Source organism: Platichthys flesus, chromosome 15, assembly GCF_949316205.1.
Source record: "Platichthys flesus chromosome 15, fPlaFle2.1, whole genome shotgun sequence".
In the NCBI taxonomy this organism is placed as follows: Eukaryota; Metazoa; Chordata; class Actinopteri; order Pleuronectiformes; family Pleuronectidae; genus Platichthys; species Platichthys flesus.
Genome location: NC_084959.1, coordinates 19,755,454 through 19,778,674, shown reverse-complemented (window position 1 = coordinate 19,778,674; position 23,221 = coordinate 19,755,454). Strand labels below are relative to the sequence as shown.

The window sequence follows — 23,221 nt, the reverse complement described above, 5'->3', positions numbered from 1 at the left end:
CTGAAAAGCAACATGTCTCTGGCTGTTTTGATGAGACCCTGGTGGCATCATCTATTGACACAGAGGCACCCACAGCACCATACTTTATTAAATCAGTTCAGTGTCTACTTCATGAGCTTCTCTGATGTGCATCTCTTCCTGTGTTCCTCCTCATGTGACTCTCTCCTCTCCAGCAGCTCCTGTGCTGCCTTTTGAATCCAGGGAGAGTTCATTGGCTAACTACTCTCAGCTGGGCCAACCCCTCTCCCTGGTTCACCTGGAGGTTCTCTGAGCTTCCTCCTCACTAAAATACTTCAGTAGTTCAGAAAAACATCAAAGAAGGAAGGAAAATCTGAAAGGTTACACATCTGAGTCAGAACTTCAATTAAAAATGTAATGATTGCACTAGCTCAACAGTGCCACCACCAGGTCGAACGTGTGTTTATTTCAATATCTTTGTCTCAGAAAGTTCAAACTCTCTGTCTCCAGACACTTGGACAGAGATCAGAATGGTCTGAAAAATAAAGATTGAGTTATGAATCAATCTGTGAACAACTGATCTCACTGGATTTGATGGAAACATTCAATATAGCTAGTTCATCTCAATGGGGCTGTAGAGGGTCCCACATGAATTGTAAGGGGAGCAGAAGCCCGGCCTCTATTTACATTTTCATACAAGTTTATGCAGACATATGGCTCAATTATAAAATATAAATTAAATTAGCATTTTACACCATATTATACAGTTCATAAATGTGTAATTCCTCATAGGGACTGTTTGAAACATTTACAAGTTTACAGTGTTTTATATATAATTCTTTTATCACATTGTAAAAATAAGCTGCCAGTCACAGAACAGGCAATTACATGTATTAGATTATAACACATTTAGAGACAAAAGAAGACTAACATGGTGACTTTTGAATAATTATCTCGATGTAAAGATATGGTTTAGCATGAACTAGATAAACAGGGCTGAAAGAAGTATGGCCCCAGTCCTGTTAGTCCGTTGTGAGAACAAACTCACCATTTTATGCAGCAGCATCAGAAGGCTGCTGTAGTTGTTTGTCATGTTTGTCAGTGCTAATCTGTTATGATGCTGCTACTGCAACTTAACTTGAGTAATACCCAGTAGTTTTGCAATATCAGCCTCAACTTGGGACTCCATCCACTCCATGTTATTCCATCAGTCTTTGCTCTGGGCAGATCCAGGCCTTCGTCCACCTTTCTTCAACATTTGCAGTCCAGTTTGACTTCAGGCTGCTGTTCAAGTTCTTTGTGGTTTTCTTTCTGTCCTTATACAAAGGTGAGATGTCTGTGTTTCCTAAAGCCTGATCCGTCCAAAGTGTGTTGGGCACTGTTGTAGCCATTTCCTGTCTGTTCACCGTTGAGGATATCAGGCATCTACAAATCAAAGGCAAAACAAATGTCACATCAATAATGCATCCGATTTTCCTCTCACTATGGGAGCTGCTGCTAAAACAGTGCACACTTACCCCCAACCCCCCCCCTTCCCGAAACAGTGTTAATAACACATGAAATATGTTACTACTGTATATTGCTCAACTGAGATAGAGCAGAATGATATATTACAACGTTGTAATTAATTCCATGTTTGTACAGACTACCTTGTTATTCACATTACTTAAATGAGATGAATGATCAGCTTTGAATTATTCATGCTGTGTACGTACCATGCTTGATAAATGACACATTAAATGATTAGCAGCTTCGTAGTTAAACATGATCAATTCACGTGGCTGATACTTAGTTTATTTCATTTTCAGGAGCAATGAAAAGGGGTCGATACAAATAATCTCTCAGGCTTTCTGATGGCACAATCCAGCATGACCTCTGAGCTGTGGTAACGTTTGCCACACGGTGTCTTTGTGTGGTGGATGGCAGTGTGGGTGCAAAGTGAGGGAGTGCATGGTAAAGAACTGGCTTACAGTTACATGATTTGGAGGCGTGCTGCCAAACCCTTTTGTCTTTAAAAAAAGTGCCAGTTTAAAATAACCATGTAGAGATTGTATAGCCATGTTGATAAGGGGACTATGGATGGTAGTGTCGGTCATGTTGGGCAGTAGACTGACTATAAAGATGGACGACGTGTTACCACTTCCTCCCACTACCTAGAAATTAAATAACCAATGCTGCCATCTTGCACCGATGACGTCATCTGGACCCAGAGTAAGTGCAGTTCATTGATGGAGCCAAAGGGAATCAAGGTCCTGCCTATGCACGCGCCCAACTAATAGCGAGTCAGTCTCAGCAGTCAATCATGTTTCACCCTGTTTTAATAGCAATAAATAAGTAATTAAAACCAAATTTAGAATTTATTTTACATGTACTTTGTAGTTTTGCCCTTAATGTCCTCTGGCTGGGGAGGTGTTTTACAGCCTATACTGTAGCCAGCCACCAGGGGACGATCAAGAGAATTTGTCTTCACTATTGGAGAGGGTCTTAAAGGGTCTTTGTACACTGCTGTATACAATCATTTTCTACTTTGTATTGTGTTTTGTCACTGTGTATTACAGAACCACCCCAAAACCCTACCTGGTAAGCAATGGGGCCATTTGCCTGGTAAGAGCCACTGTCAGTGAGTTCACTGGGAGAGACACCTGTGGACAGAGACAAGAGTTTGGACCTGGCTTGGTAACATGTGATAGAGTGCACCTTTCAACTTTTAAACTTGAATTGAAATGTAAAGATTTACTTCTAGAACTTCTGTCTGTGTTATTTCACCCGTCGCTCTTACTTGTTTGACCTTCTGGCTCAAATCCTCTATTGGCTTGACCCCGTCTCAGTGCAGCTTCACTGACTGTACTTAGCTGGCTCTGTGTCCTCACCCTCCTGCTACAAACACACATAAATCACAACACAGTATTTAACTGGTTGTAGAAACCGACCAAAGCTGTTGAGGGGTGGAGTATTTAAATTATGTTCTCTTGTTCTCACCTCATTTCGTCTTGGTAGTTGGATTCTGGATGGGGATTGTGAGATACCAAAATGAATGTAAACAAAACGTACACAACTGTTCATCTCAAAAAACAGTTTGACTCAGTCTGATCTTAATCTTTCTTCCCACTGTTTCCTTTAGATTTACAGTATCCGGTTTGATAAAGAATCAGTAACATCAACTTTTTTGCGTTTTTGCCCTGTATGTAAGAATATATGTTTGTTTGCGACCCCATTTTCATGAATATTTTCCAGCACTAGCTAGCCGCACACAAATTAGTACCATGACATATCTTAGTGTGTGGTTTGAGTTGTGTTAGAAGTGACAGCCTCACGTTTTTCTTTTCTGCGGTTGCAGCAGAAGATGATTCCGAGGATGAGTAAAGCCAGCAAAGCAGCACCTCCAAAAGACACGACCACAGCTATCAGCACAGTCCAGTCAGGAGGTTTGGGAACTGTAGGAGGTTTGGGAACTGTAGCAAGAGGAAAGGCCGGAATTCAGAACAGAACACTCAAAGAGATTTATACCATTATAATTGTTAGGATTTCAATATTTTACCTATATTCTCTGTCTGACTGAACTCTAAATGAATAAAAATAGAAGCAGTTTGAGCCAGATAAGGCCTTCACGCAAATGATTAATAACCTTTTCCTTCCTAATGTGTAATCTTGAAAATTAGAATGTGTCTGCGTTACAGTTCTGTTTCGTTGTTTTGGTTAAATTGTTTTGAATGTCTGTACAAACAGAATATTGTTTTGATATAGCAAGAACACAATAATCTTTTCTTCAATTGTCAACACCATTGGCCCACATGCCATCAGCTGTGTCAAGGTCTTAGGAGTGGCTCCTTGTCACTTCCTTATTCCAATACCAAGAGGATGGCCTACGCCTGCGCACTTTCGAGGAGGAAGAACCAAGATCTACTGTTATAAAATAGACAGGCGCCGGCTGTTTGATGCGTTCTGATGGGTCTCGTGTTTTGATGCGACTTGTTGGATGCCCATTGCTTTGCTGATTGTTACCTTTCATTGCTTTCTAAATAAATACTTGATTGAACAAACGGAGTTCGGCTCATCTTCTCATAATTAGGATAAACCAACACGCCTGACAATTTGGTGACCCCGACGTGATCCTAAGAGAAGTTTTTACCGACGTGATCCTGAGGAGGAATCTTTTGACCAGAAAGACCGGAGACCCCCAAGGTCCGAGGCTGCTCCTATCGATTCTCCACATACTCAAACCAAAAGGTAAGCAGAAAACAAATTCTGTTTAGTTATGGATTCTGAGTGTGCGGAGAGGAGAAGGAGGTAAAATAATATGAGTAATGTTTTTGGGAGGCAATGAAAGGCTACGGCAAAGCAATGTTAATCAAGGGATTGAACAAAGGTTGTTTGTAACAGCAATAAGTCTAAACAGTGCAGAGTCTTGGCGCAACAGATAAGTCTGTGACGCACGAATCCTTAAAACTAATTCAGATTGGAAAAGAGACACACCGGTGATCAGGACTAAAAGAAGAAAGACGACTTTAGCAAATGTTGCATCTCTGCAAACTAAGTTAGTTAGTGTGGGATTCTGGAGGAAGTTGAGCAGCCTACACAAAAGTGAGGTGCTTGACTAGCCAGAACCACCGTTGCTTAAATCGGTCCTAAATTTAAGACGCCGAGATCATACAAATATGATTGTGATTCTGGAGGTAGGGGTTGGCCTGGTCTTACGAGAGAGGAGCTTTAATAGTCAGACACAACATATTTTCAATTGGGCACAAATAACGGAAGGCTGTTTACGAATAAAGACTTTGGAAGAGGAAATTACTATATAATAATATAATAATTATAAATTAATATTGATTATATAATATAGGGAGTTCTTTCTGAACGAACTAGTATGAATAAAATAGTGTGTCTGTGAAAACTAGGGAGGAGGAGAGGAAAAAGAGTCAAGGTCAGCTTGCTGACTGAGACAGAGAGGGAAATGTCTGACTGAGAGAGACAGAAATAATACAAAAACTAGACTAGAGGCGATATATGCCTGCCATTTGAATGTATGTTATATGTATGGATGTGAGGGTATATGTGTAAAGGACTTGCCAAAGAAAGTGAAAGAATGTTGACTGAAGGTTTGAGAGATGAAGTAAGACTAGAAAGATAAAGTTAGGGTTAGGAAGGAGAAAGATCTGTAAGAGCGAGAGGTTTCAATTCAGTAATATCTTGCTCTAATAGGATAATATAATGTAAAACTTGAGTGGTAAAGAAAGTAGGGAAAGAGATGTGGGATAGAAAGATTTTGTACGTGCACAACAGGATGAAAGGAGGGAGATAAGAGTGTTTGGGAGTCGGAAAGCCATCTGGGGAAGGCCAGAATCCTTACAGCTTGACACTGGTGTTGAGATCATAAGGAGGCTTGGGTGTTGGTTTGTTTGTTTGTTCGTTTATATGTTTAACTTTTGATGTTTTGTTTCACCAATTATCTTAACATCTCATCTCATCTCATTTTCATCCGCTTATCCGGGGTCGGGTCGCGGGGGGAGCAGCTCAAGCAGGGGGCCCCAGACTTCCCTTTCCCGGGCCACATTGACCAACTCTGACGGGGGGATCCCGAGGCGTTCCCAGGCCAGTGTTGAGATATAATCTCTCCACCTAGTCCTGGGTCTTCCCCGAGGTCTCCTCCCCACTGGACGTGCCTGAAACACCTCCCAAGGAAGGCGCCCAGTGGGCATCCTTACCAGATGCCCGAACCACCTCAGCTGACTCCTTTCTAAGTGAAGGAGCAGCGGCTCTAATCCGAGTTCCTCACGGATGGCTGAGCTTCTCACCCTATCCCTAAGGGAGACGCCAGCCACCCTTCTGAGAAAACTCATCTCGGCCGCTTGTACCCGTGATCTCGTCCTTTCGGTCATCACCCAGCCCTCATGACCATAGGTGAGGATAGGAACGAAGATCGACCGGTAGATCGAGAGCTTTGCCTTGCGGCTCAGCTCTCTTTTCGTTACAACGGTGCGGTAAAGCGAACGCAATACCGCCCCCGCTGCTCCGATTCTCCGGCCAATCTCACGCTCCATAGTACCCTCACTCGCGAACAAGACCCCAAGGTACTTGAACTCCTTCACTTGGGCTAAGGACTCATTTCCTACCCGGAGTAAGCAATCCATCGGTTTCCTGCTAAGAGTCATGGCCTCAGATTTAGAGGTGCTGATCCTCATCCCAGCCGCTTCACACTCGGCCACCAGCCGATCCAGTGAGTGCTGAAGGTCACAGGCCGATGATCCAATGAGGACCACGTAATCTGCAAAAAGCAGTGACGAGATCCTCAGACCACCGAACTGCAACCCCTCCCCACCCCGACTACGCCTCGATATCCTGTCCATGTATATCACAAACAGGATTGGTGACAAGGCGCAGCCCTGGCGGAGACCAGCATCCACTGAGAACGAAACTGACTGGCTGCCGAGGACGCGAACACAGCTCTCGCTTTGGGAGTACAGGGATTGGATGGCCCTGAGGATAGACCCCCTTACCCCATACTCCCGCAGCACCTCCCACAGTTTCTCCCGGGGGACCCGGTCATACGCTTTCTCCAGATCCACAAAACACATGTAGACCGGATGGGCATACTCCCAGGCCCCCTCCAGGATCCTTGCGAGAGTGAAGAGCTGGTCTGTAGTTCCACGTCCGGGGCGAAAACCGCATTGTTCCTCTTCAATCTGAGGTTCGACGATCGGCCGAACCCTCCTTTCCAGTACCTTGGAGTAGACTTTACCAGGGAGGCTGAGAAGTGTGATGCCCCGGTAATTGGCACACACTCTCTGGTCCCCCTTTTTGAACAGGGGAACCACCACCCCAGTTTGCCACTCCTTTGGCACTGTACCCGACTCCCACGCGATGTTGAATAGGCGTGTCAACCATGACAGCCCCTCAACACCCAGAGCCTTTAGCATTTCTGGCCGGATCTCATCAATCCCTGGGGCCTTGCCACTGCGGAGATGTTTGACCACCTCAGTGACCTCCACCAGGGAAATTGACGATGAAACACCATCAACCTCGAGCTCTGCCTCCAACATAGAGGGCGTGTTATTCGGATTCAGGAGTTCCTCAAAGTGTTCCTTCCAACGTCCGACAACCTCCTCAGTTGAGGTCAACAGAGTCCCATCCTTACTGTACACAGCTTGGATGGTTCCCCGTTTCCCCCTCCTGAGGTGCCGGATAGTCTTCCAGAAACACTTTGGTGCCGACCGAAAGTCCTTCTCCATGACCTCTCCGAACTTCTCCCACACCCGCTGCTTAGCCTCCGACACGGCAGCAGCTGCAGCCCTTCGGGCCTGTCGGTACCCTGCAACCGAGTCAGGAGTCCTCCAGGATATCATATCCCGGAAGGCCTCCTTATTCAATCGGACGGCTTCCCTGACCACCGGTGTCCACCACGGTGTCTGAGGGTTACCGCCCCTTGAGGAGCCTAAGACCCTGAGGCCACAGCTAGCCGCCGCAGCTTCAGCACTGGAGGCTTTGAACACCGCCCACTCCGGCTCAATGCCCCCAACCTCCAAAGGAATGCCAGAAAAACTCCGCCGGAGGTGTGAGTTGAAGATACCTAGGACGGGGGCCTCCTCCAGACGTTCCCAGTTCACCCGCACTACTCGTTTGGGCTTACCAGGTCTATCCGGAAATTTCCCCCACTCCCTGATCCAACTCACAACCAGATGGTGGTCGGTTGACAGTTCCGCCCCTCTCTTTACCCGAGTGTCCAAAACATGCGGCCTCAGATCAGATGACACGATCACAAAATCGATCATTGATCTTCGGCCTAGGGTACTCTGGTACCAGGTACACTTATGAGCACCCTTATGTTCGAACATGGTGTTTGTTATGGACAATCCATGGCTAGCACAGAAGTCCAATAACAAACGACCGCTCGGGTTCAGATCAGGGAGGCCGTTCCTCCCCACCACGCCTCTCAAGGTGTCTCCATCGTTGCCCACGTGGGCGTTGAAGTCACCCAGCAGAACTACGGAGTCCCCTACTGGAGCCCCATACAGGACTCCATTCAGGGTCTCCAAGAAGGCCGAGTACTCTGAACTGCTGTTTGGTGCATACGCACAAACAACAGTCAGAGTTTTCCCCCCTACAACCCTTAGGCGCAGGGAGGCGACCCTCTCGTCTACCGGGGTAAACTCCAACACCGCGGCGCTCAGCCGGGGATTTATGAGTATCCCCACACCCGCCCGACGCCTCACGCCCTTGGCAACTCCGGAGAAGAATAAAGTCCAACCCTTATCCAGGAGTACGGTACCAGAGCTGAGACTGTGCGTGGAGGTAAGCCCCACCAGATCTAACTGATAGCGCTCCACCTCCCTCACAAGCTCCGGTTCCTTTCCCCACAGCGAGGTGACGTTCCACGTCCCCAGAGCCAGCTTCTGCCGCCCGGGTCTGGTCCGTCGAGACCCCCTACCTTCGCTGCCACCCATGTGGCTGCGCACCCGACCCCAACGGGTCTTCCCACAGGTGGTGGGCCCATGAGATGAAGAGAGGGGGGGTGCCACGTAGTTTGTTCGGGCTATGCCCGACCGGGCTCCGTGGCAAACCCGGCCACCAGACGCTCGCCATCGAGCCCTCCGTCTGGGCCTAGCTCCAGACGGGGGCCCCGGGCTTCCTCCGGGCTGGGTCCCATCTCCTCTTTTGTCGATATTCATTGAGGGTTTTGAACCATTCTTAGTCTGGCCCCTCACCTGAGACCACTCTGCCATGGGAGACCCTACCAGGAGCACAAGGCTCCAGACAACACAGCCCTCAGGTTCACAGGGACACGCAAACCTCTCCACCACGATAAGGTGACGGTTCAAGGAGAGGTATCTTAACATCCAATACTCTTAATTTGAAAGATGTTAAGCTCTACTTATGTTTTTTGTTTTTATTTCATCATGAAGGAAAGTGTAGCAGAATGACTTTTATTAACTTTGTTTAGTTTTTTTCAGCTGTCTCACACATTTGTCCTTTGTATGTGATATCATGTAATGAAGCAGTCGATGACTTTTGGAAAATGGTTTGAACACAAATACTCAAACACTGACCAATCTGCTGCTTATTGAAATTCAGCTTGTTCATCATTAAATATTTTATGAAATGCCAAAGATTTCTGTCACTCTTCTGCCACTTTTTGAATCTTTTATTTTTATTGTCCACTTATTTGGCTACTACTCCTCAAAATTTTAAAGAAATTGTTGACCACAAAAGAAGGGTCTACCTGTATGTCTTGTTTTGATTAATTGTTTATTTCCCTTTGCAAATATAAGTTTTTATAATCAACTTTAAACTCAGTTACGCAACTCAGTATATTAATCACTTTTCTGTTTGTTTCCTTTCAAACTCTGGAATCTGGGCTCCATGTCTCCACAACCCACTCCCATTCAGTGACAACTGCACCTCTTCCAACCTGACAAACGGCGAGTATCAATTCCACAAAAGGAACTTCACAAGGCTAAGATCCAGATCATTGACTCTTAAACCCCACTAGAACAAATGGACTAAAACAGAAATCGCACTGACGTCGTGATAATTTTGTTTTTTGAGCAGATCTGACAGGAGCTGATATCTGAACAGCTTTCCAATTACATCCATTATGGTCACACAGAACCGATTTGTGCACTATGATAGGAATTTCTTGAAATTCATTTTTTCCAAACCAAACCGCCCCTGGTGGCTGAGTGGCTGGAGCCCTCTCCACCCTACGCACCATGACAAGACATGGCTGCAGACTTTGAAATTGCTAAATAGACTCATGACCATGGCTCTGATGGAGGAAAACATGCCTCATCCACCCAGCTGATCTGATCCTGAGGATGCTGATGCTGGTGATGCAGATGCTGAGGACGAAGGTGATGCTGACGATGATGATGATGATGATGAGGATGAGGACGGGTTTGCACTGGATGGGATGAAGGTTGGGGGTACATGGAAATCCCAAGTAAGTGGTTCACACCATTAAATGGTGTGAAAAGAGGGATTGTTAGGATTTCAATATTTTACCTATATTCTCTGTCTGACTCAACTCTAAATGAATAAAAATAGAAGCAGTTTGAGCCAGATAAGGCCTTCACGCAAATGATTAATAACCTTTTCCTTCCTAGTGTGTAATCTTGAAAATTAGAATGTGTCTGCGTTACAGTTCTGTTTCGTTGTTTTGGTTAAATTGTTTTGAATGTCTGTACAAACAGAATATTGTTTTGATATAGCAAGAACACAATAATCTTTTCTTCAATTGTAAACACCATTGGCCCACATGCCATCAGCTGTGTCAAGGTCTTAGGAGTGGCTCCTTGTCACTTCCTTATTCCAATACCAAGAGGATGGCCTACGCCTGCGCACTTTCGAGGAGGAAGAACCAAGATCTACTGTTATAAAATAGACAGGCGCCGGCTGTTTGATGCGTTCTGATGGGTCTCGTGTTTTGATGCGACTTGTTGGATGCCCATTGCTTTGCTGATTGTTACCTTTCATTGCTTTCTAAATAAATACTTGATTGAACAAACGGAGTTCGGCTCATCTTCTCATAATTAGGATAAACCAACACGCCTGACATAACATACTGAACCAGTCTGAGGTTTCAGTCACACAACTGACTGATGGGGTTAATACAGGAGTGTCTCCAACCCACCATAACCCCCCCCCCCATTGCCATCCACTAAACTCTCTTAAACATCATTGCTGCAGCACTTTCTTCCTGTCTGGAATATCAACTCAAGCTTCAGACGTTGTTCAAGTCTACGTAGGCAGCTGGACTTGCTCTTGTTTCTTGAAACAGTTCCCTAAGCACCACCTACATGTCTGGAGATACCAGGACCTGGATCTCTGAGAATATTCACAGATATCAACTCAAGCTCAGACAGATATGGTCATTGCTGCCTGTGAGCACATCCTGGTTTCATTCAGGAGAGCGGTGTTGAACACTGCATCATCCTTGGATTAAGCCTTGAGACAAAAGCAGAAATGTTACCTACTTTCACGTCTTCTTTAAATACTAGGCCAGTGATGTTTGTTGATGATATATGTCGGGACATGGTTTTTGGGAAAACCACAGGCCTCCTTTCAGTCAAAACTTGAAACAAGCATGCAGCATGTCTGGCGCTAACTCAATCTCCCAAGATGCAACATGTTCTTTTTGTTCTGAGAAAGTCAAGGAACTCCGTCTCCCAGTGGGCAACAGGCTCCTTTTTTTTCAGAAACTTCACGCATAGGTGTGAGGAGCCACAAAAGTCAACTCCTATTGGTCACTCTGGCCCAGGACCCGTGAGGTCACAGGGCCAATATAAGGGGACTTCTCCCCCAAACTCAATGTCTTTCTCCAATCCCTCTGAGGGCGGAAGGCTGCTCCAGCCTCTTTTCCACAACTCTTCAAGGAGTGAGCCTGTCGGCCTTTTCTCCTCCTTCATGGGTGAGAGGGAGAAACCTGATTTCTCCAGCTCAACCCTTCTCTTCGCATCCAAAGAGAGGAACGCAAAGTTCTAACTTCCAACTCACCTTCTCAAGGAAACCTCCTCTTCCTTCAAGCTCTCCAAACTCCTGGCAGCGACTCAATGTCCTGCACGTAAGGATTTCGAACAAGCAACAGAGCGTCACAGCTCAACAGAACCGCTAAGGCAGAAACCTTTCGACCAACCGGAGACTTCAACGAATTGCAAACGGGACAGCAATTTTCTCCCTTTCTAAGGACTGCTAACATACTGGGCTTAATAATTATAATTGACTAAGCAAGACTGTTTATTCGATTCTGTGTGTTTATAAGTTTGATATATACGTGGTATTGTAGTTATAAGTTATTTTGAAGTAATTGTTAGTTAGGCCCTTCACAGGCTTCCTTTGTAGGTCTCTCTGACTCTTGCATTCTCTGATGTAACATCTATACAGACACACGCATAGTCTTCACCTTACCTATCTCCTTCCCCACTTGAGAAGAAAAAGGGGGGGGGGGATGTTAACGTTAGTGGGCCAAACCACCATCTTAAAAGCCCACAGGAAGGTGTTACTCTTTTGGCAAGCCACCATTTTGAGAACCCCCCTAATTTGAATACACACACACATTCATATACACATCCTTGTTAGTTAGAACGTTTGTTTAGTAATTTGTGTTTTTATACTTTATTATGTTCATAATAAATGTTTTCTTTCACAAATGTTCTGTCATTAATATTGCATAAGTGAATTTTGCCAACCCTTACACTGTTAAGAAATCCATAACCTTCACTGTTCATTATATAATCTTTTATAGTAAATATTGAGATTTCTAATCGAACTAGATTTAAATGAGACTGATCTTATTCAATAAATTGGCTATCTTTTCTCTTCTTTGAAGCGTTGTGCCCCGCGAGAACTTTAACCAACTAAAGTTATGATCTAATATTAATATTCGAAATATTAATGTTTTATATTTTATTTTGATAACCAATTTTGTAGAATGCCTGAAGGCACACAATTCGATGGTATCACTTTTTAAGCATTATTGCACAACATATGTTTTAACTATGTGTATGTGACGGTTGGTGCTCTACATTGGTGGATCTCTCAGTCCATCACTTCTTTGACAGGCGAGTCTCACCACCTGATGGATGTTTGTTGTGGCCATTTCGAGACAATTCTTCCATCCATCCGTTATCTGCAGTGCTTATACATTGATGATCCCAGCCATAGCTCTCAGCCGACATTGGGAAAGAGGTGGGATACACCCCGGTCAGGCCACCACCATATCACCAACACAAGGAGACACACAACCATTGTTGTTGTGATGTGTCTTTGGAGTGTGTGCAGAAGCCGGAGTGATGGGAGTAAACCCACAAAGACACGGCGTGAACATGAAAACATGAAGTAAGACCCAAGCCAAACTCTGCCTTGAACTGGAAACCTTTTTGCTGTGACACGACAACCACAACACTACAACCCCATGTCACAACTGGACATAATTAATCATCTTATTAATCAATCAATTACTTCCAAAAAACAAGAAAGTATCTCATGGGTGTAGTAAAAAGTGTATGAACTGTTCTCTGGCAATGATGTAGATTTGAGATTGTGTAGTGTAGTGGACAGCTGGATTTCCGTTGTAATGGGAGGTATTATATGAATTTGTGTTGTTTTTTATATTACCAACACAGGGAACCAAAGAATGAAATCACAATTAATTTAGCTCCCTTTTTCCAAACTTTGAATGTAGCATAGAGGCAGAAAGTGACAGGTTGACTTTCTTACCAACCACCAAGGAGACGGAGCTGGACAGTGGGTTTGTTAGCGCTGGCAAAGTTGCACAACACTCCACTGTGGTGTTTTTGACTGCCTGGAACTTGAGCACACTGGTGGAGTTAAAGAGGTCACCATCCGCCATGCTGCTGGTGTTGTACAGGCTGCTGTCTATAGCGTTACTGTTTTGGGTCCAGCTTACTGTGGGTATGGGGAACCAAGCAGTAGTAACACACTGGAACTCCACCTGCTGGTCCTGGTCCGCGGTCACGTTCCCTCCCAGGATGTTGACTGTGCCACTTTCTGAGAGACAGTGACCGGGACAATGAAGAGGTTAGTTCAGAGAATCAGTGCTTCTTTCAAGCATCTTTCCCAATGGTCTGAGGGAGTGCTACCATTGGGTTCCTGCTCACTAGGTTTGCTGCTGTGTGACACATCTGCCTGCGCGTCTGTGCATCAATCAAGTTCTTGATTGAGTTAGACACCATCAAGAAACCTGTCTCCATGTAACGTTAGCCCTGTCCTATCCTTGTAGTTTAGCTCGTGGGTTTTAGATTTCAGTTTCTTTTAATAGTTTGCTTATTTCTGTCTATGTTATTTGTCGGAATTAACATTTCCCAGGCATCTATTATACCAGCTGAATCTCAAGTCCCTTATTTTAGTTAATCCCTAGTGTGTGCGTTAAAAAAATTGCTGTTTTACTATTGTTGTGTTAATGCATTAATTTTATGACTTAGTTTAAGATGTTTTTATATTTATGTGTTCAGACTAGTTTTAAGTTTAAAGTTTAGGTTACGCGCTACCACCTTCCTGTGTCTTCCTAGCCTGGATGCCAGACGAATTTAGCCCCGCCCACAACATTTGAGGTCGGGAAGTTCGGTCTGGAGTCGCTCCGTTGGGGAGAAATTATGCCCGGTTCGAAATCATTATACGATGATGGACAGATTATCAACGGTAAAGTAATCAACCACGTCATCAAAGTGCCCTTGGGTTGGGTCGTTTTCAACAAACATGCCTGCCGCTGGAGAGCTGAGATGTGTAGATGCTGCCATTGAGTCTGTTTTAGAAGACATCGACAGCGCATTCATTTTGAAAGAGGAACACAGAACGTGGAGGCAACGCCAAAGCACCGCGCTAATCCCTATCGCGCCGGCGCTTGGCTGTTCACACCGGACACTGAAGCGACGCTGAACCGCCGGGCAGCGCTAATAATATCACCCGTCGATCCAGTAGATTAAAAGCATATACTTACTTGTTGCTCCAACATTAAGCAACAGCGTCCCAACATTTGTCTTTCTTGGTGTTGTCTTTATACAACATGTTCCGAGGATCATACAACTCACTGCACTTCTCCACTTCAATTATTAATTTAATGTCATCCATGTTGAAGAACTTCTCCGCTGTTTGCTCCGTTAAATGTCGGGTGTCGAGGGTAAATTACGTATTCTCCACTCAAGCCTATGTGGAGAATACGTAGCCCCCCCCCCCTCTCTCTTTTTATCTGTATCACCACTTGTGGCTGTAGTGGATGGGCAGAGGGGGACATTTAATAATGTCATTGGTCAAATTAAAACTCCAGGACAACAGAAGGGGACTTCAAAGTATGGGATGCATATTTGATCATTTATATCATATAAAATATGTCATCAATATAGTTTAAGATCATTTTTCAGTGTGTTTCCTGGTGCGATACGCTCGCATCAAGCGAGGCAGCCTTGGCGCAGCGCGGTGCTTCAGCCTCCGGTGTGACCCGCACAAAGGTTTCACATGGGAGTGGATGGGAGCCAGCTGTTATTTAAGGCTTGACGCTGCGCTGAAGAGTCGCTTCGGCATCGCTTCAGCGTCCGGTGTGAACCCGGCGTTAGTAAATAACTCACAATGCGTTGCTTAACATACGTCACATACTACGTTGCTCTGATTGGTTGTAGGTCTATCCAATTGAGCGAAGAGGAATTTTATTTCCTGGTCAGTTGAAACACGCCCCATAATCACAGCCCAATGGAGCGGTCTCAGACTCACATTCTGACTAGAATTGTGAGTCTGACAACGTAGCTAGTGTCTTCCCTCCCCCTTTACTCGTTGCTCTGCTCTCCTCAGGTATGACGGATCAGCTGATTGTGGCCCTGCCCGGTATGTAAGGGAGGGCAGAAAAGGCTCGCTCTCTCTCTCAGCAACAGCAGCAGCTTGATGACTATAATGATGATGATGGTTCTTTGGGTTTCTTTCTGTTTGAGGCTGGAGGTATGGTAGTCCAGTTTTCGGGCTCTATAGGCTGACCTCTTGGTGTATTAGTTTAGGGGAGGAAGCTCTAGGTCCTACTGTCCCTGTGGGCTGGCCCAGACCTCCTCACCTTTGTTATTTTAGGCCAGACCTCCAGACTCCCATAGTTTTGGTAGGTTATTGTTTCCCATTTTTGAAGATAAACTTTCTAAAACAAAGTACTCAGTACTAATTTAATGTTTAGGCCACAAAGTTGAGTCAGATTTTAATTTTCTGTTTGTGGCTGCAGCAGTAGCAACTGTCACTGCTGGGTGTTGTGTGTTTGACAGGGTCTGGCCTCTGTTTGTGTGATAAGATGGACAAAAAAGGATAATCAATCTATGTAGCCTATATTGTCATGCTACATGTGGAGCACAAATTGTGAACATACAGTCTGCATATACTAGCTAGCCATGGACCTTTTGTAGAGACCATGTTAAAACTGATTTGAACGTGCCGTTTATTGATATTCACATAAACATAGTACATTCTTGAATTATTGGTGAGAAATATTAGAGCAGCAGTTTCTTCTAAAACCACAAATTCCCTCTTAAACTTGCATAAACAGTGCATAAGTTAAAGATTGTATGGAAGGTGCTGCAGTGGCAAATGATATGTGTTGGCTTGAAGGTTTGAGCTCAGTATATCCAGTGAGAAATTAGGTTATTCAGGTCACTGCTTGCACCTGCATGACTGTAGCTGGATAAAGGCACAAGGCTGATGAATGGGGCAGTGATGGTGAAGCATGAATAAAGCAGCTGATGACAGTCAGTTTAGATAAGTGTGACCTCTGTGCCCTGCCTGAAATAACACAATACACAATCACAAGGGAAAACATATCAAAACTCAATCTAACTGTGGGGCAGATAAACACATGGCTGCTGCTGCTGCTGCATGGCTAATGATTTTCTATAGGTTGAACAATAAGATCATTGATGTGTTCCCACGTTGGATAATGCCGTACATTGTATTGTTAGTGTGGATATGAAGGTATCACCTTGACATCAGGTGAACCGATGGAACAATCTTGCAGTTGTTATCATGATACTTTAATATGATATGAGCCTGTCTGTAGTTTGTTGTTAAACTCTTGTTGCTATTGAACTGTCAGTGTCCCCCATTAACACCAGTCTTGCAGAAAAGCAATGAATGTGCCCAGCTGGCAGGTCTATTAGCTGGATTTATTAGCATTAGCTCCATGCAAGGAGAATATGTCTGTAATCATGGAGGTCCTAATCAGCAGCATGAGATAGAGCTCCAGCACCTACACGATCAATATCCTTTCACAGCCGGGGAGCAGGGCCCAGATGTTTCACAGTGAGATCACCTTCAGATTACTATCACGCTGGGCAGCGGGCATGTGTGGTTTTTTGCTGGATTTGCTATATACTGCTGCGAAAGTGCACTGGTTTGTGGCTGGTTGATAAAACTACCTTAGAGAGACAATTATTTATTGGGGATGTGCTCACTATCATCCCTCTGACCAATCCAGAGGTTGAAGCTGATCTACTGATGAATGGAAAGGCTGGAAAGGTATTTTCCCTCTGGAGAAATACAATATTCTCAGTTTTGATTTAGGGGGAGTAACGGATCCAAACATTGGAGTCAGAGGTTTTCTCCAATGTTATATTTGATGTCGTGAACACATATATGTTCACGACATCAAATCGATTTATCTAACTAACTTTATTATATATGTTCAATTTAAGGGGTCACATTTTATTATTATCTATCATATTGGGTTAGTGTGAATAATCAAATAACTGGAGGGTGATTTAATTAAATAAGGTTTACATTTTAGGGCAATTCATAAAGCAATGTTTGCAAAGTAATATTCATCACTTCAGTCAAATATTAATGAAACTATCTACAGCACGTTTACATTTTATATCTATGGTCTGATGCTTCACAGTATTATTGCCTCCATTTTCTTCTTTCAGGATTCTTTGTAATTTTCCTGATGAAAGATTTTAGTCGAGGATGTAACACATGGACACCCTGGGAATTAGAAGCTTTTGCTTTCTCTTGGGTTTATTTTCCACTTATAATTCCCTATGCTGCCTTTATAAAATTGAAAAAGATGCATCAAAGATTTTTCCTTAGATTGTTTTTATTTATTTGGTTCACTTTTATATGTGTTTGAATTCCAGTTCGCTGATACTGGCTGCTAACGTCTAACTAAATCGACATCCCCCCATAACAAAAGCAATTATAGTTATAGTCTCCCTGAACAAAAAGCTGTTATATTATAGGCCCCCCAACCCCTGATGCAAGGAAGCCCCCAGTTTCTCTGACACCGCCTTCCAATAATTGTGATGGAAAGATAATGAGCCCCACACAGGCCACTTAGCACAGGCAAGCATGTGTGTATGTGTGTGAGTAGTATGTGCATATTCATTGTAATTTTTTCCTTCTGAAATTTATAATATTGTTGAAGCTTCTTTGGTGTTTACCATTCCCTCCCTGCTGAGCCAAGTACAGCATGAGCACTTTGATTCTTCTACAACAACAATGTCCACAGCACCAGAAAGCTCAGGCTGAATGTTGAATGTTACATCGCTTCAAATGTGATTATATTCTTCAAAGAGGTTGCAGGTTGCACAGTTGAAAAAGAGCACACTGCTGCCCCCCACAGTGCATCCTAGTAACTACACCTTCCTCAAACTGTCAGATCCTTTTAGAATTCAATGTCTAAGCGAGAGCAGACTGCAGACAACTCCAAATCAGTGGCTTTTGATAGGGACGTCCTGTTTGCATACACAGTGAAAGACATGTACTCAGTGGTGAATCCAGGATTTCTCTATATCAGGTGCCACCATTTACACAGAGGGTCTCAGTATTTGCAGATGCAATTACTTTTTTTAAATCACTTCTTAATCACTTGCTTTTATATGATGCCGTCTCTATTACATCCTTTTATGATCATTGCTATTATTCTTTTTATTTGTATTTATTTGCTTTTAATTAATGTTGTCTTCTTTTTATTGTTCGTATTGCTTTTATTTATGAATAGTTTTTAATCAATGTGACTTGTAAACCCTTTAAAGGTGCTATGTCAATTTGTCATTGTTGTTATAATTGTTGCTAAGAAAGCTTTGAAAATAAAAAATATTTACAAATTGTCACTGTAGTGGCAAAAACTCCTGAAGTTGTTTCCTAAAGAGTTTCCCTTTAACCCCTATTCCAAAGTCATATTGTTTTGACCACGTAGTGAGTTTGGGTGCAGTAAGTCGGACTAGCAGCCTTGTTACCAAGAAGAGATCCAGGGAGAGCGCATTGTTTACTGTTGCTTTGAATTTAGTGCAAAATAAACCTGACACGAAAATCAGAAGCAGTGGTTTCAGTTTTTAACTGGAGCGTTGCTGATTCGCCAGCTGACACTTTCACAGCGCTGAGGCTGAGGTCAAATATGGTATCTGCTGTCAACCGCTTTCTCTCTCCTACCATGCACCATGCCCCACAACTTATAGGGGCACCCTCCTCAACTGTGGAGCTGGTTACTTGCTACCAATTGCAAACACAAATAGAGAAAAAAATGTGGATATTACGTACATTGTTCATAGTAATAAACTTAAATGTGGCTCCTACAGTCATATTTATTGTAAGTAAGTGACTAGCCTTTTTTTTTTCTAAAGAAGACCCCCGACAGGACAGGGACAATTGAGAGGCCTATCATATTTCAGCCCCCCCCCCCCCCACACACACACACACACACTCATGGAGGTACTAACATATATGTGCAGCCTGATATTTGTTTGTGACCCTCACCTTGAACGTTAAACTGTGCAGTCTTGGATCCATAAGCCCCCTGCACGCTGCAGGTGACCAACCCATTGGTACTGCGGTTGACGTTGTGGATGGTGAACTCCACACAGCTGGGGTCACCAGTTGAGCAGAATTTGGCAGAGAACTGTGGTAAGGATGAGGTCCCATTGCTTTCTACAGGGACAGTGAGGACCAAATTATCTCCGACGCTCCAGGTCATGAACAGCCATTGTCCCTGCACGGTGGCGTTGAACTTGACATCAGAGCCCTGCAGCACTGTTTGGTTCGCAGGCTCCAGCTGGAACTGTTGGATCACCGCTGAACATACAGAGATGAAATGTAAAGCACGACAGCCGTGATGTATCGACAGAAGAAACTGACTGAAGGATCATTCCTTGGTTCTTGTCATGAGAGCACACACCTCCATACTTCCTGTTTAGTGCATCTTTGTCGTCCTCTTGTGATGTTAACAGTTGAGACTTGGTTTAAATGCACATTGTTCTTGACTGATCATTGAGCTATTTTCCACTGTGTTGTTATGTCTGATTCTATTTAATTATTGTTTTTTGAGCTGGCCTAGATTTTCCATTCATTAATTTCTATTATTTTTATATGCAAAAATTCCAACGTTATATAATGAATATAATAAAGGTTTGCTGCTGAGTATAACATGAAGCTAATATTAGGTCTCACAACAAACAGAATGACGGGTGTAATCTGTTATTTTTCAATTTTTTTGCTCTGTCCTGTCGTCAGTGAGTGATAGGCAGCCCATGTGAGTAGTTGGTTTCACGGCTGATGAAGCAATAACATCAGTAAATCATGCAATGGAATGCAATTGGAGAGTCAAGCTCTTGAGTCAGGGCACTGGGTATGACCTACGCTTTGTGGAAACACATAACTTGAGACATGTTTGACTTTGCTCAAGGTATGTCAATATCACAAAGGGCATTGGTTGTGTTTTGTTGGTTTTTGACAAGACTGAAACTCAAACACAACATCCATCCCTCACATGTCGACTGTTTAATCCTGAGGTAGAGATTGTGTGTGATTGTGTGGTTACATTTAGATTAGAACAACTGATTGTACAGTTTGGTTTGTTCAGCTCTTTTTTTCTTCAAAGCAGCATCTAGGAGTAATGATTAGTAATGATCATGAAAGAAAGGAAATCTGTCGGACCCCGTGTGGTGGAAAGAAAGTTTTAATTCGAGGCTTCTTCCTGATGATGAAGAACCTCACAGGTCAGAATTGATTTATTAAAAATATGACACTTCAAAATCATTTCATGTGTCAGATAAAGATCAGCTGATAAAAAAGTGAGAACAAGAACCTCTTGTACTTGAATTACCTTCTCCTTTCACATAATTTCCCTACAAGGACCCAATTTAATCCTCACACCATTCATCTCCCAGGGCTTTTAAAGCTGTGATCATTAAATTAATCCGTTTAAAAAATGCAGTATTGAATACAAAGATTTACTTGACATGAACAGCAAATAGGAAACTGCTCAGTAAATGTTTGGACAACTAATTAATACATTGCTGGACAAACATGACTCTCTTTCGGTTTTGACCTTATCAGGCAGATTGTTATTTGAAGAATAAATTCTTACCTCCAGTGGTGCACAGGAGTAAGCAGATGTGGAGGAACGTGGGCAGTGATTTCCAGGAGACGGTCATGCTTGTGTTGTCCTGATGATGATAAGAGAGACAGCTGATTGAATATCCAACAAATCTACTGTCGTCCAAAATGTCCTGAAAAAACGGATTTAAATGAAAAGCGGGAGATGGATAATAAGTGGCTGTATAGATGTTGGCTGTGATGTCCCCTCTTCCTGCTACTAATCAAAAATAACCTAGTGAACACTTTTTGTTTGAGGTTTTTCTCAACAGTTTTGGCCGAGCACATTCTTAAATATAATGTTTTGTTGTCAAATGAGTCGAAGGCTTAGCTATACTTGACTGTGTCGCCTTTGGCACTCGGCCGAAGTGTGATCGCCCCAAATACATCCCCAGCTTTTCAGGGCGGTCATTCCAGGACATGAGCGACTGAGGGATTGTAATGACAAGTGGCAGGTATATGGTGAAGATTTCAATGGTAATCATATGGTTTTAATCTGCTGAAGTTAGATGCATGTAAATGCACTGAATTATAAGGTGAAATTATGTAAAATCTATGTCTTTGTTTATTTTTAATAATATCTTTATATATGCATAGCAGGTTTGTAGACATAGTTACAAAGTAATCCACAAATAAAAACATGCAGGTAAGAATGAATAGATAAAAACAAATACAAATACGTTATTCACTTTTATCCCTTCTATTACCATACTGAATTTATTGTTACTTCCTCACCACTGTCCGGGTGGTGCATAGCGTCTGTTCATACAACGCTTTACCATTCTTTCCATCCTTTAATAGTGCTGATATCAAAACCTATGTCTCTAATTAGATGATGAAACCTCTGTATTCATGTGAAAAACAATTCTTCAGCAACTTAAGTTAAACAAACTCACTGTGTGGTAGCGGCAGCGGAGCTGTGTGGACTTCATCAAAGCCTCATTTCCTGGAACGGCAGGTGAGCAACGCGACTCCACCTGTGGCTGGGACAGGGAGCAAGGTTCAGGTCTGGCCGCCAGAGCCAACCCATTATAGACACAGCACACCTGTCAGAGAGTTATGGTGATACTGAGTCCCAGTGTGTGTGGGAGGATGACGTATATTGTTTGTGAATCAGTTCATGTTTTTATTGCTCGAAACTAAATGGATATTTTTGCTTATTTTGATTGACAGGCCACACTGTGAACCACGTATTTATTTTTCAACAACCAAAGTTGGCATGAAAAAGAAAATCTGTCGAAATACGTTTCTTCTTTAAGCTGACAAAAACATATTTTCTCAATGATAGCATTATAATGAAAGAAAGAGTAGATATTTACTACTCAACATTAGATATTAACGTGTTTCAATGACAGTCCCTTCAACCTCAGTTGCGATTTGTCTTCAGTCCTCCTTCACAAATGTTTACATGCTAACAGATAAAGATGCTTTAGTTTAGATGAGTGTGATGAATGAATAAATTAAACCTTAAGATGTCTTTGGCTTGCTCTGTTTTGTACTTTATTTTATGCTTCTTTCATTATATATATATTTAAGGACTGAAAAGAACCCTGTTTCTTTACACACAGGATAAGCCTGGAGCAATGTTTTTATAAGTCCCCCTCCATCTGTTTCTTAGTTTTTCTGTTTGGTTTGTGCATTCAAACCAGGGGTCTGTACTAAAAGGCCGATTTGTGGTCATCAAGGAAACACCAGATTTACTTCAGTTCACTTATATATTGGGAAAACACCATGGCAACATTGTTAAAAAATAAATATATGTAATTGATAAAAACCTAAATAGCCCATTTTTTTCATATATTGAGACGTTTATTAACCTATATTATCATGTTTATATTGACATTAAGTGAGATATAACAAAGAGCAGCAACATTATTAATATGAGTGGAATGGTTTTCCTGTTCCAGACTTTGCATGTGTCCACCCTGGTTTAAAAAAAGGAGCTAGTAACTGGGTATTTTTATAAAGCTGTATTGTTACCTATTCAAAGTAACACACCAGAAAGCTTCTTCCAACCCATTAAAGTCATTGTGATGAACTCATTCAATTTCACTGCTCTCTCCGAACCCTTTTGGGAAGGTCTCAATTATAGTTTCAGTGTAAACGGTTTAAATAGTCTATTCGATACAGCATCTTTGTAGAAGTGAGTTCTGACCTCTTACCCCGCAGGAGGTAGGAAAGAAGAAAGTGCCTCCAGCTTCAAAGTGATTTCATTTAAAGGTTATCTCCAGGGCAGTTGTCCTGCAGCTGGTTGATGAACAAAGTGGAAACAACTCTTTCACCATCAATGTCTTCTCCACTGTTGAGTTTAACACAGGCTGCTGTGTGTGAAGAGCAGTTGTTGCTCTGCATTGAACTCCAATAATCATAACAACTGAGTGATGTTTTAGTTTCTGACCAATAGAGGTCACTGTAGGATAAT

At 43.0% G+C, this 23,221-nt stretch overlaps 1 protein-coding gene across 3 annotated transcripts; it reads right to left on the bottom strand.

The window, feature by feature from the left end:
- Window positions 1-391: 391 nt before the first annotated feature.
- Window positions 392-21,785, bottom strand: igsf5a (immunoglobulin superfamily, member 5a). Of its 3 annotated transcripts, none has more exons than XM_062406970.1 (9): window positions 21,696-21,785; window positions 20,792-20,870; window positions 19,183-19,497; window positions 13,168-13,458; window positions 3,273-3,410; window positions 2,938-2,962; window positions 2,738-2,835; window positions 2,536-2,600; window positions 392-1,383 (listed from the first exon to the last, which is right to left on the bottom strand). In XM_062406970.1, exons 1-9 carry the CDS (start codon window positions 21,729-21,731, stop codon window positions 1,276-1,278), a joined length of 1,155 nt encoding a protein of 384 aa, XP_062262954.1. In that variant the 5' UTR covers window positions 21,732-21,785; the 3' UTR covers window positions 392-1,275. The 3 variants fall into 3 exon arrangements, with proteins under 3 accessions (XP_062262954.1, XP_062262955.1, XP_062262956.1); XM_062406971.1 differs by having other exon boundaries at window positions 2,738-2,832; XM_062406972.1 differs by lacking the exon at window positions 13,168-13,458.
- Window positions 21,786-23,221: the final 1,436 nt, after the last annotated feature.

Bases quoted from the DNA above. Each gene is read 5' to 3' on its own strand.
- igsf5a (XM_062406970.1), bottom strand. From the start codon at position 21,731: ATGAAGTCCACACAGCTCCGCTGCCGCTACCACACA. The intron at 19,498-20,791 runs GTAAGAATTTAT...CTGTATGTTCAG, and splicing joins ACTCCTGTGCACCACTGGAG to CGGTGATCCAACAGTTCCAG. The intron at 2,963-3,272 runs GTGAGGCTGTCA...ATCCCCATCCAG, and splicing joins CAACCGCAGAAAAGAAAAAC to AATCCAACTACCAAGACGAA.